The sequence below is a fragment of the Eptatretus burgeri genome, chromosome 1 (assembly GCF_056783735.1).
Source record: "Eptatretus burgeri isolate ZD-2024b chromosome 1, Ebu_testis_v1, whole genome shotgun sequence".
NCBI classification, from domain to species: domain Eukaryota; kingdom Metazoa; phylum Chordata; class Myxini; order Myxiniformes; family Myxinidae; genus Eptatretus; species Eptatretus burgeri.
In genome coordinates this window covers 160,809,707-160,824,112 of record NC_140961.1, presented here as the reverse complement: position 1 = coordinate 160,824,112, position 14,406 = coordinate 160,809,707, and the positions used below count along the sequence as shown (strand labels likewise).

Sequence of the window (14,406 nt, the reverse complement as noted above, 5' to 3'; positions counted from 1 at the left end):
AAGTATAATGACACGATTCACACGTCAACAAATATGAAACCATCAGAAACATTTACAAAATTAAAATATGAAAAAGAGATTAATGTCAGAAAACCTAAGTTCAAAGTTGGTGATATCGTAAGAATATATAGGTGGAAATCTCATTTTGAAAAGGGTTTTACTGAACGATGGACGAAAGAACTTTTTAAAATTGTTGATGTAATAGATACGGTTCCTTGGACTTATAAAATATATGATTTGGAAGGGGAAGAAATTTTAGGTTCATTTTATTCACAGGAATTACAAAAGACAAAACTAAGCAGATAATATCCATGTTAGCAATGGGTTGTCCCTTCACTCCCTCCTACTATACACCTTTGTGGACACGAGAGGGACAAGTCCGAGGTGTATTACAGTATATAATGTGTGTCAAGGGGGACGTTCTTAGATCTGTGAACCCCAAACACAGAATCCTCAACTGAATAGTCAAGGCTTAACTTTTGTTTGTTGGTGTGTGTGTGTGTGTGTGTGTGTGTGTGTGTGTGTGTGTGTGTGTGTGTGTGTGTGTGTGTGTGTGTGTGTGTCTCCCAACCCTCACATTCAAAATCTCAACCCCAACCCTCACATTCAAAATCTCAACCCCAACTCAATCCTCGCCCAACACAATGTCTTTTTCAAAATGAGATTTCCATATATATATATATATATATATATATATATATATATATATATATATATATATCTATATATATATATATATATATATATATTTTTTTTTTTTACGTTTTTTTTTCTTCTCTTCTTCCAATTCTGTCTTTTAAGGCTTTCAGGTGTGATGACGTAGAAAGGGGGAGTTAGCCTGCACTTTCTTCCCAGAACGAACAATGTATATTTTTTATGTTTTTTTCTCTTCTTCCAATTCTGTCTTTTAAGGCTTTCAGGTTTGATGACGTAGAAAGGGGGAGTAAGAATTTTCTTGATAGGTTTAGATCCCAAAGAGTGGTAGCATTTCAAGTCTTCAAAATAAACCCAACTTTCCAAGTCTCTAAGGTATAACCACATTCCTGTTGAGTTTCCAAGATATCTATCACATTGAGAGTTATCAAGCCAGAACCCACATTTCAAGTATTCAAAGTAAAACCAACTTACAAAGTCTCTTAAGGATAACTCATTTCCTGATTTTTTCAAAATTTGTGAGTCTCCAAGGTAGTCCCCATATTTAGAACCATCTTGGCAGAACCCTTTTCCTGAGTCTCCAAGGTAGTTATTTAAACCATCAAGGCAGAACTCATTTACTGATTTTTTCAAAATTTGTGAGTCTCCAAGGTTGGACCCATATTTAGAACCATCTTGGCAGAACCCTTTTCCTGAGTCTCCAAGGTAGTTATTTAAACCATCAAGGCAGAACTCATTTACTGATTTTTTCAAAATTTGTGAGTCTCCAAGGTAAAACTTGTATTCTGGCTCATCAAGGTATAACTTGTTCAGTGGGTATTGTCTTGATAACTCACAATGAGTACTATTGCTGTAAAACTCTTTTTCAGGATTTTGCTGGTCTACAAGGTATAACTCTTTGGTTGGGTCATCAAGGACGAACTCGTTCTGTAGGTCTTGGTCGCTCATAAGGTCTTCAACCAAGCCAACAATTTCCCTCAAAGTTGTAGCAAAAGCAGTATTTTCATTTTGTATTTCAGATACAATTTCCTGTGATTGAAAATAATAATGTATTAATTAAGTTATTTAATTATTAAACGAGTCGATGTTTAAAAGAAACTAAAAATAGGAAAATAAAAATCTTACCTCAACAGATAAGAGGTTTGAATCCAGTTCATCAACTTGAAGGTTTAGTTCCATACAAGTCAGAGAGTTCCAAGGAACCCCAAAGTCATCCCACTCAAGGTCTTGCTCGTTCTGTAGGTCTTGGTCGCTCATAAGGTCTTCAACCAAGCCAACAATTTTCCCCCAAGTTGTAGCAAAAGCAGTATTTTCATTTTGTATTTCAGATACAATTTCCTGTGAGAGAAAATAATAATGTATTAATTAAGTTATTTAATTATTAAATGAGTCGATGTTTAAAAGGAACTAAAAATAGGAAAATAAAAATCTTACCTCAACAGATAAGAGGTTTGAATCCAGTTCATCAACTTGAAGGTTTAGTTCCATACAAGTCTGAGAGTTCCAGGCAAGCACACAGCACACCATTGCCAGCAAAAAAATGTTTAAAATGGAGCCTGGGCATGAGGCTTTTATAGGGAAAGACTGTTGGGTGTGGTTTCCTGTGGAAATTCCCTGGGCAAGCTCACGCAGGCCTTCTATTCTTTGAGCAATTTTTCAAAACCATAACATGCTGGAATTTTCTTTGTGAGTCAGAGATGAACTGGAAATGATGTAAGAGTAGGTGGGCGGGGCTTAGAAAAACTGGGCGTGGCTTAGAAAAACATCATGAAAAGTGGGCGGGGCTTAGCAAAAGTGGGCGGGGCTTAAAGAAAAGTGGGCGGGGCTTATAAAAATCCACAGAAAAGTGGGCGGGGCTTAGAGGAAAGTGGGCGTGGCTTATGGAATACTCGTGAAAAGTGGGCGGGGCTTAAAGAAAAGTGGGCAGGGCTTTAAAAAATTCCATTTGAGAGTGGGCGGGGCTTATGAAAAGTGGGCGGGGCTTAACAAAAATAACCTGTGGCTCAGGAGGTGGTCAGATGAGATCATTAAGAGAAGTTTATCATTTTGGAATAGCACAAAAGGGGTATCTTAAAAAATATAAAGATTCAAATGTTTTGTTTGTCAATATTTTAGATGGGGATTATTGTGCAAAGAAAATTAAACTATTGAAGGAATTTGAGAATGAACAAATATTTATAGGTTCAATGAGTGAGCTAAACAATATGCATCGGTTATTTGATAAAGAGTGTCCCGAGGCTTAGACGTTTGAAATATTTCTTTAGAATCACCTTTAACAAATCTTTATCTTGTTGTATGGGTTATTTGAATAGAGAGCCCCTAGGTTAAAAGGGGAGACAAATAAATATACCTTGGGATAAAAAGGGGGTTTATTTTTAAGGAAAAAAAAAAGGGAATTGCTGAAAATCCTCCATTCATTTACATAGGGAAAAGTGAGCCAGAACCAGTATATTCACCCTACTAACAAGATATTTGGACAGATTTTCAATAAGATTAAAATCACAGGAAGTCATCGGCTACTATTAGAGAAGACAGATCTGGTACAGTGAACAACTTTTGGAAAGCATCTCAGGAAGCTGATAAATCCACATGCACTTGGTGAGATTATGAAGAAAATTTCAAAATGTGACCATATGTTGAATAGGATTCTTCACTTCATGAACACATTTTCAAAGATACTGGAAATAATAAACTAATCTAAAAGACATTATAGATATGACAGAAATGTAACATATGCAACCGAAAGACTGTGCTAATCAGATGTTAAACTTTGGGATGGTATTTTCTTGTAGTTTTTCAATTTGGAAACTATGAGAAATTTGCATTGCAGGAAACGTATTGGCAAGATCAAAAGTCAAAGTCGTGTTTGCCATGTGGCATTCTAAAGATGTTATACCCATTGCAGAGGCTCTTTTGCATTACAATGTAAGTGGTATTACATGGATAGGAATAATTGAACTTCCACCAAACAAAATCACACCTTATAAAAGCCTATTTTCAGGCACAATTGGCTTTGAGCCCAGAAGAGGCAATGTAGTTGGACTATATGAGTTCTTAATAAAAAGAAGACCAAAGGCCAAGACAAGTTTTTCGGATGACACATCTCAAAAAGAGAAAATGATGAAAGCAATTAGACATCAAAACACATCTTTTGAATTAAAAGAGCATCATGTGAGTATTTAACTTTACTTAATTTCTGTGAAATTAATTCATAAAAATCGCTGCAACCTGAAAAAAATTACCCTTATAATAAACCAATTAAAAATAAAATATGTAAAAAAATATAGAATCAAAATAATCGACCAATTGTGGTGTACAAAAATGTGTTTTTCAGAAGTGGGAAATGGCTAAAAATGAACAAATTGCAATTATTGACAAAATGAAACCCTGTAACAAAATCCACAAAGAGCAAGGAAAAGAAATATCTGAAATTACATTGTCCTCAAAAAATGACTCTCTGAACAGAGATTGCATTCTCAAAATAGATACGCCCAATGAGAGTTCTCAATCACAAAGCATATTTATCACTGAACTTTGGGAAATGACTTTCAAGTGTACATTTGATAAAAAGGGAAAGGAAACAAAGCCTTGTACGGGAAAAGAAAAACTGGAAGACACCATGACAGAATTTACAGATGTTGTCAAACTTAGTTTTTCCTATAATGCTTTTGTCGCTGTATATGCAGCTGCTCAAGCTTTGCATGATGTCACTGTTTGTGTTACGGGAAATGGGCCTTTTGAAAATGGCTCTTGCCCAGATATACACAACATGAGGAGATGGCAGGTGAGATTACTTCACAAGCATATTATTGTGGAATTAACTCCGTGTGAGTTAAAGATGATTAATATGGTGTAGTTATTTCCTTAAATTGAATATCGAGCATAAGTATATAGAAATTAATTTTGATATTTGATATGTGTTGCTTATGAACTAGTTAGATATCTACCCATCCCTACATCTGCTTCTAAAACAACCATTTTTTTAATACCATTTTCCCCTCTGTAATCTGACATTTATGTGTCTTTGGTCAGAGGTTAATCATAAAGTTGCGCTTGAAAGGTTTGATGTTCTTAATTGTGTTAAATAACCTTGACATCCAACAAAATCCATTTCTTGAGTTCCATATTTCTGGTGTTTGGAGGGGGCAGACCATTAAAAATACCCTCAAACCATTTTTTGGGGAAATATTTGTGCCTGAGGTCGATTATTGTTTTGTAACATCTAGATTAGGTACTGAATACAAAACATACGCGTAAGAAATGAAAACAGTCGCAATTTGCATATAAGAAGGCCCCAGGAAGGCTTCAAGAAGAACCTCAATCAGAAATTTGTGCCCGGGAAAATTTTTTGTCACAAAAGTTCCAATCAACTGCCATGAAACAAAGATGCAGCATAAAAAACTTTCTGATCACACACTTTCAGATTAGAAGTCCCCTGAGGCTCGAAGGGGTCAGAAATCCCACTTGTGGCACTTAAATACCCGCAGAAGTAAAAGATGCAGAGAGTTAGAGTCAGAGTGTTCTTCAAGATTATATATTTCAGTTGTTTGAAAATTTTAACGGATATGAAATCACCTTTTTCTAAAAGAAAAATATGCTGCTAATTTAAGGATAGACCAGTGCGCTACTCAACTGAGGACAGATTGCGGGACACCACTGAACTGAGAACAGACATGTGAGCCAAACCAAGGACAGATCAATGCCCTCACTAAACCAGGGATAGATAAGTGTGCTGCCAAAGCCAGGACTGCATACGACTGACCAGTGTACAGCAAAACAGGACAGCCATGCACTGCAAAGCCGATGACAAAAGTCCGCCAACATAAAAGCTAACGAAATAAACTCAACGTAGAAAAATAATTTTGTATATTGTTATGTCTATTATAATACCAAGCTTGCACACTAAAAACTCGGCTCGCCGTCACACGATCCCTATGAAATTGCTGTAGCACTTAGCAGACATGCCGACAATGTTTGGGAAGTCTTGGCGTTCCATAGTACCACTTGAATTTTGCACAATGCATATTTTTGTCATTCCCCGTGTACGGTCTGTCGTCTGCTACCAGTTATGTTGTACTGCTATCCCGTGGATGTGCACGGCTATCGCTAGTTCAATTAATTATCCAAACAAACCAGATCTCAATCTTCTATGTCAATATCACTATCCATGTGATAGTCGTCATCATTCTTGAAAACCACGTGCAGAACATCACCCTCATCTTCAGAGTCCTTGTCGTCGTTTGGAACCGTTGTGGGTACAACTGTACCTGAAGAGAAAGAGAAAATAATTTATTTACAAAGCACAGAAATTCCACATACATGATAAGTTGCATATGTGTAATGGCGATATTGAGAATAACTAGTTGTAAGCAATGAAAAGATGCCGTTTAAAAGTATCAGTATTTGATGTTGCACGTAATTCTTTTGGAAGTTTTTTGTTTTCCAATCTATTAGCACAGCTACGACAAAGGCTTGCTGGCCATGACAAACACTAGGTTTCTTCTGGCCCAGTCTCAAGATCATAAATATCAGCTGAATGCAAATTGCGTGGACGAACGTTACGTAGCATTTGTGGTCAATCGAAACAGATGGAGATGTATGTTTAATTTTGTAGTTCTCATCCGAACTTCGGTGTCAAATTGATGATGTTACTATCCAAGGTATGTCACATTCTGGTTACAAAGCATAACCAATTGATCTTTTGTCTGATTTCATATTTACAACGTGGGATAATGTGGTTTTGACCCAATACTTTATCAAGTGGTTTCAATTAATCTTTTGGTGTCAATTCATGGGCACGTTCATCCGATGGACCAACCTTTCATTGGTCTTCACAGTCTTGTTGCATACCTACATGCTGTACTGCTTGCGTATTCGCTTGCCTTTCACCTAGTGCAGATGTGTTTGGGGCCAGTGTGGGGATAAAATGTACATTATTATTATTTACAACAATATTAAGAATACTGCGATTCTTATTCTTGTTGAAATTATTAAGAGTATTTATTAATATATGCTTTGTCACAATGTTATCATTGTTTTTGTTATTTAGTTGTAATTAGAACACCATGCCGTGGTAGAAGGATATATTAAGCTGTTTTATATGCCTTAACGTGGCGTGCATTCAATACACTAGAAGCATCCGCTCCCTACGGGAGCCGTCAAGGGGGTCATATTCTTATATTTATGTCTATTTTACTCCAAGGGGTCCCAGGATTACACACCCAAAAAGTGGTTTCAGCCATTTTTGCAGTATCTGGGAACAGACAGATAGACAGACGGTGAATTATAGTAAATATCGGGATTCTAATGGATTTTTTTAGTTAATTAGCCGATTCAACTCAGGAGGTCATGACGATCATTTTGTTGTTTCACATTCCACATCAGTACACTCTCGTAGAACTCCACAAAAAACATGCCCCACACACGTGCCCACACACAACTCATCCATTTGGAGTGGAGTCTTAAAGTGTCTACTGGGTTCTTGGGATAATGTGAGTCTTTTGGGTCCTCTTCATCATTTGGGTTCTCTTGGTGATTTAGGTCTTCCAGGTATTTTGGGTCCTTGTGGACTTTTGGGTCTTCAGGGTATTTTGGGTTTTTGTGGTCTTCTGGATGTTTTGGGTCTTTTGTGTCCTCGGAAATTTTGTATCTTTTGGGTTCTCAGTGTCTTTGGATACTTTCTGGTCCTCAGGGTATTTTGGGTCTTTGAGGTCTTTTTGGTTTGTGGATGCTTTTGGGTCCTCAGGATCTTTTGGGTCTCATTGATCCTCGGGTATTTTGTGTCTTTTGGGTTTTTGGGGTATTTTTTTGTATACCTTGTCGAGGCTCATATGAGAGTGAACACACAACACACAGCGAGGGGGACATGAGACAAAACAGTTGGGAACAGAGACATGAGGAGATCTGTGGAAGGGAAATTGATGTGGTGGGGAACACTGGGTATACAAGATGGACATTACAGGGACTTTCAGGAAGGAAAGCAGGGAATTTGAAGGAGGTGGGCTTGGGGGGATTAACGGGGGTCGAAAATATCGAGGATTTGGATGGGGGTGGTGGTAAGAGTGGTGGTGACGATAAGAGGTGGTTGTAAACAGCTGTTTTGAAGGCCTGAAGGGAAAAATGGGATTGAACAGTGTGAGGGAGTTTATTCCAAAGGCGGGAAAATAAAAGAATGAAAGAGTGAAGGTGAGCAGTGATTTATGATTTTGGTAGTTTTACCAGAAGTGATTTTGGTGGACCTTGAGCGCCGTGTGGAAATATGGTGGGGATAAATCACAGACAGAGCATGGTGGGGGGGGGGGTGAGACCGAGAGGAGATGGGAGAAGACAGAAAGACCATCGACTTGTCTGCGGTGAGAGAGTGAGAGTTCCAAACACTCAGCCTCATCGCGGGAGATGCAAATGATCCGAAATGCCTTGGTTTCCACAGCATACAGCCGAGAATGGTGGGAGGCAGGAGCACCAGTGTAGAGGGGAGAGCAGTACTCCATCAAGCTGTGGATGAAAGCTTTGTATGTGTTCAGGAGTTCAGGTGGGCCAAGGAAGGACTTTGCACGAAGGAGGATTCCCAGTCATCGACTGGCTTTGGAGGCCAGGTTAGAAATGTGGCTTTCCCAGGAAAGTATATTGGGTCTTTTGGGACCTTCGAGTTTTTTTGGGGTCTGTCGTTGCAATTAGCATTATGGGTTTGAAGGTGATAAAAACAATAATAAAATGTTGATAATTATAACTTGATATTGAAATAAATGTATTAAATCTGAAAAGGAAAATGCACTCAAGTATGATATGATTCTTTCTCCTTGAACATATATCCATTTTAATTTATAATTAACTTAATCATATCTTTCCTTTGTATTGAAAGATGTTGACCTGAATAGTAAAGGTATAATAAGCAGGCCGACCTTTTAAATAAGTTTAATTCAGTTGCCTATCATTTCAAAGCTATCTTGCTTTCTGAGGGATGTTTTTTATAAAAGGCACAAACAAATTGGACAGGGAATATGATTTCAGTACAACTGGAATTTGGGTCTAATTATATGTCTCGATGTATTCACTAAGCTCTAATTGCTTCAATATAGTACATTTCCAAGTCTTGATAAACAGACTGACTTTTAACCCACATACTATAGAAATCTATCAAAATGACCAAAAGGGTTGAAGTTTGACGTTATTCTATCATTCAGTGCCTACACATCTGGGTTTGAAATATATATTACAACTATTCAACCAAATCAAGCTGGCAGCTGCACGAAGGCTGAAGATAAGCTCCACCTGGGGAATGTGAAGACCTGACAAACTGTGGCACCAGTGTTTGGTAATAAAAAATACTGTCTCTGGATTCTATATAAAGGACTTAATTATATCATGTTTTTCAGAGATCTGGAGCAAGTCTGTGTTCAGATCCCTCCAGATGTGCATATATATGTGTTTCTATTTATTTGTTTGTATATTGAATAAATGTTCAAATGTACAGGATGACTTCGAAATTTCTTCGAAAGGTCCTTGGGGTCTTTTGGGTCTGTGGTTAGTTTTGGGTCCTCAGGGTCTTTTGGGTCTTCAGGGTCCTTTGTGTCCTTGGTGACTTTTGGGTCCTCTGGGTCTTTTGAGTCCTCTGGGTCTTTTGGATCATCTGGATATTTTGGGTCCTTGGAATCTTTTGGGTGTTTTATTTATTGATGTTTAATACAATGTCAAGGCTTGTTTCAGAGCTAAAACAAATAATATACATCAAGGGGAGTCGGAGACAAGAGGGGCAGGAGAGCAAAGCACAAAACAGTGGGGAATAGAGACATCAGGAAATTTTCGGGAGAGGGATGGGGGCAGTGTACATGAGGTAAAGAAGATGGACACCACAGGGACTTTCAGGAAGGAAAGCAGGGATTTTGAAGTAGGTGGGTTTTTTGTGAATTAACAGGGTGGAAATGGTGATGGTTTTGGATGGGGTAAGATAAGAGATGGAGGTGCACAGCTGTTTTAGGACCTGGAGGGAAGGGTGGGATTGAAGCGAGTGTGGGAGTTTCTTCCAAAAACAGAAAAAAGCGGAATGAAAGAATGAAGGTGAGCCTTGTTTGTTGATTTTGTTAGTTTTAACAAAAGACGGGTTGCTAGTGGACCTTGAGCGCCCTTAGGAAATATGGGTGGGCCAGATAGCAGACAGAATGGAGGGGTGGGGGGGGCAACGCTGGAGAGGATATGATAGAAGACAGAAACACCACCGACCTGCCTGCAGTGAGAGAGTTAGAGTCCCAAACTCTCAGCCTCATCGTGGGAGATACCAATAATCATAATTGACTTGGTTTCCACAGCGTGAAGCCGAGAAAGGTGAGAGGTGAGAGCACCAGCCCAGAGGGGAGAGCAGTACTCCATCAGGTTGTGGATGAAAGTTTTTACATGGTCAGGAGCTCAGGTTTGCCAAGGAAGGACTTTGCACGATGGAGGATGCCCAGTTGGTGACTGGCTTTGGAGGCCAGCTTGGAGATTTGGCTTTCCCATGAAAGATCATTGCAGATATTGAGGCACAAAAGTTTGAATGAAAGGATTTCTTCAAGAGGATTGTTGAGAAAGTATCTGGAGGGGTGGCTTATAGAGGAGCTAAAGGACAAAGGTGAGCAGGTTTGTGAACAAACAGAGGATGGGGTAGACAGATGCATGGAGGAACAACAGTAAAAAACAGTTTACAACAGTAAAGGTGGAGTAAAACAAAAAAGGAACAGAATGGGAAAGAATCAGTATGTCTAGCTGTGTATTGGTGAGTGCTTTGGGTAATAAAACGAAGTGCATTTGAAAGACAAGTGAGGAAGAAAAGACAACTGATACAGGGAGACTATTCACAATCGGAAGAATCAGGGTACTAATTAATGCAGGTGGGAAAGTAGCCTTATTTTGGGATGGTGAGAAGATGAGGATTTACTGAGTGATGCATGTGACCTGGTTGGGGTAGAGGTAGGAGAGTGTAGGTAGAGCAAGGTCAGATGTTATTTTAACCAAAGTGTCCAAATGAGGCAATATCACCACCATTTCATCTAATTAACTTAAAACTGGTCAATGTGGTTCCAAGATAAATGTTAAAATACCTCAAAAACGTTTTTCTTTACATATCTCGTCTTTTTATTGCAGATCTTGTTCTATATCCGTAATGTGACATTTTTCCTAAAATTCGAGAAACAAAATTTACACTTTGATGAGAATGGTGATCCACTTGCATTTTATAACCTTGTGAATTGGAAAACAGGTAATGATGGCAAAATGCATCTTCAAACTGTGGGGTCATTTGATTCTACAGCTCTTCCAGGTCAAGAACTATTCATAAACACAAGTTCCATCCAGTGGAATGAAGAAAAACGCAAGGTATTTATATTTTTTCACTGAAGGTGTTCAGTTCTTCTTCGTGTATAAACATGACCTGGAGTTAAATCCCAAATGATTGTCTAATTAATTACAGTGACTGTGCATGTGGCTGATTGGATGAATCTATGCTCAAAACTCTGTTGCACACATGACATAAAATTACTTCGATTTTCGCAAGTAACAAACAAACAGACAAGGTTGAAAACATTACCTACATACACCTTTGGTGGGCCAAGGTAATAATTTATTGTTTATAAATTAAAACTGAACTCAGGAAATGGAATCATGCTTTTGAATATATATTTTTTTAAATGGATGATTTATTTGTTTCTTTTAAAATAAATAAATGATCGAGTTTTCCTTATGGATCTCAGAAAATATGATAAAAATTTAACAACCATAGAAATATACCAAATTCACTTTGATGCCTAATAGTTGGTTCAAGCAGATGAGGGAAACTTACTTGATTTTAAAGATGCTCCTTGCTCCTAACTTTGTAGATTATGATAATTAAATAATTTTCACAAAGTGACAAATTCACAAACTTTCAACCTGAATATAAACTTCTCTCACAAGGTATAATGTGGGTGTTTGAAAAGCTATTATCAGTTTATTTAAACTTCAAAACAAATGGTATGACGAGAATATTTAAGATATAACACAGCTATTTTATCATTCTCTAAAAATGTAAAAAAAAAACTCAAAAAAGATTACTTGTATTCTTAGTGATATTATGGAAGATAAAACCTGAACCCTAATATTTGGATACATCAGAATATAATGTCCTTTGATGTGCTGTTAAACAAAAAAAAGCTGGACTGACAAGAGGCTTATTGTGTCTCAGATTAATATTCACATTCAGTCCACCACAAGTAAAAAAAAAAGAAGCCCTAAATAAACTCAATATCTCCAACCTAATACCAGAAAACATTTAGTGGGGCTTCACTGACGAATTAAGCAGTTACAGTGGCCTACAAAAACCATTCACCCCCTCTGTTGTGGCAGTTTTGGCCAAATCAAGCCAGAAAAACATTTAGTTCAATTTTAGCTGTTTATTGAGTTGTACATATCACTCAAATTCATGCGACGAGGAAGCCTAGCCTGAAGCAGTGTCTCAGGCAAGAACTTAACTATACATGGCATAATACAAATATTTATGATCCCTCCAGGTCCTGATTGATACATCAAATAAATTCAGTCAACAAAGAGGGGCCTCTTGGAGAAACAACAGATGGAACTTTGTAAGGTTCAAAATTACAAAAACAGGATGAAAAATGGTCTGTTATCAAAGCTTGCTTATTTCCCCGAAGGAAGAGTTTGTCCATGGGCCAGACCAAAATTTGGTACCACCCAGATGATCAAAGGCTCATAGTGTTTTTTGCTAATAGATCTATGTCTGTAGTGATGGATTTAAGGATGATAACCTTTTTCTGTGGCAGTTTTTTCATAGTGATCATCCCTTGAACTTGATGATGCATGTTCGGATTCGGAGCCAATAGTTTGGGGTCGGAGAAATTAAAATGATCACTACTCCTGGAAAGGTCACCTTATCAGAGCAAGTGACCAATCAAGATGTGTGTCCTGGGATCCTCTACAGAGTGATAATAAATATTTTCCGATGTAGGTCAAATGTAGGTCAGCAGAGGTGAAAAGGTCACCAATTTTTGGGCTTGCCCAAAATCTGGAATACAGTCATAAACAGCCTCACAGAGGGTATGAACAGAACTTAATTGCCACTTTTACACCTTGAATTGTTTTATTAGATGTCCTGCTATGATTTTAACCCACCAATGTTCAAGGATATTGCATAATGTCCATCCAGTACTAAACGAAAGACAACTTATGTAAAAAAGGGCTTAAAAAATGGCTGTTCTAAGGCAAAAAAAAATGGAAAATGTCCATAGCGTTGCAGCCAATCAACCTAGAGTCGTGAATGACCCCTTAAATATTTGTATCAGAGAACTCTGCAAGGTGCATCGCGAATTTTGACCTTCAAGGTCAAATTTTCAAGGTCAAAGGTCAAATGATTGCAAAGTTTCGTAATGCAAATATCTATCAAGTAGAATCAAGTACAAAGTGAAAAACCATGTATGTCACACTAATACTTCACTTTTAATCATCAAGTTAATAGGATAATGTTTAGAAAAGCCAAGAGAAAACCATCAATAATGCCTTAATGGTTAAGGCATAAATGTTCAGAATATAATCGGAATACTGGCTACAGTTCAACACCTTTAAAGTACTTTTTCGTGGTTATTAACAAAGCATAATTTTTGTTTGTGGACCTGAAATCTTTAACACCATGGCATTGGAATATACTAGTATTTATCAATTTACCTTAACCCCCCCCCCATTGAAAATGGGAGTGTCTGAACCATGACGTAAAGTACTTATTAGTGTCTTCTCGAACAAAGCATAATTTTAGTGCGTGGGTGGACGTGAAACTTGCCTCATGTACACCATGGCATGGAAACCTACTAGTGTTACGATTGTATCAATTTACATTCATTCATCGCCCCCCCACACCCCCACCACCTGCTGTCCATAGTTTCTCCATTGTAAATGCTATAATGTGTCATTCATCATCATCTGTATCAGAATCATATTCCATGATGGTGTTCGTGTCATTTTCCTCCCACTGATGCATGTTTCCACATGTTTGTAGCTTGCACATGTAGGTGCACTTGAATCCATTATTGATGCACCCACAGTATCCAGGCTTGCACTCCCATTTGCACTAGCAAGCAATAATATTTAAGAGAGAGTTGTGTGAAGCTGTTGTAGTTTCTGGATCAATGGTGTCTATTTTATGAGGCTCAATGCGTTTCCCAGCATTATAGATGGGTACTGTGCATGTGTCGGCAGAGACACTCCTCTGCTTTGTCTTAGCGACCAACGGTAGAACAACTGGCTCATAGCCATCAAGGGGATCCATCCAACTTGCTGGATGGCAATGCCATTGACCCTATGGGATGTACCCCCACCACTAAGCATCTCCTCCAAGTGGTCAATATTGTCTCATGCCAATGTGGTAAAGATTCCAGGACGGCTATCCAACGGGATGCACACCTCATTTTCAACCACGGAGAATTTTTGCATGCATTGGGTGGTATCAACTTCTTCAAGTTTTGAATAAGATATACCATGACCAAATTGATTCAATGTGTGTATCAACTCAACATTACCAGTTAAAGATTTGATGGCATATGGTAGGAGTACATGCTTTGGTGGCTTCTCAAGCCCATTTGTGACTGCATACACTAGATCTTGGCTGAATGAGGTGGTCAATCTTTGCACCCGTTCTGAAGGAGATGAAAAGTTCCCTTCACTGGTCAACAATGTACGGTAAAATTGAACCAATACCTCTGGAGTTCTGGAGATACTTGTATCAGGAGGCCAGGCTTT

At 38.1% G+C, this 14,406-nt stretch overlaps 1 protein-coding gene across 1 annotated transcript in view; it reads left to right on the top strand.

Moving 5' to 3' along the window:
• Positions 1–14,406, top strand: part of LOC147035881 (extracellular calcium-sensing receptor-like) — a 73,685-nt gene that overhangs the window by 25,099 nt on the left and 34,180 nt on the right. Inside the window, exons 2-3 of the mRNA XM_085869834.1 lie at positions 4,341–4,438; positions 10,771–11,001. Coding sequence (XP_085725960.1) covers positions 4,341–4,438; positions 10,771–11,001 — 329 coding nt within the window. The remainder of the gene's footprint in view (positions 1–4,340; positions 4,439–10,770; positions 11,002–14,406) is intronic.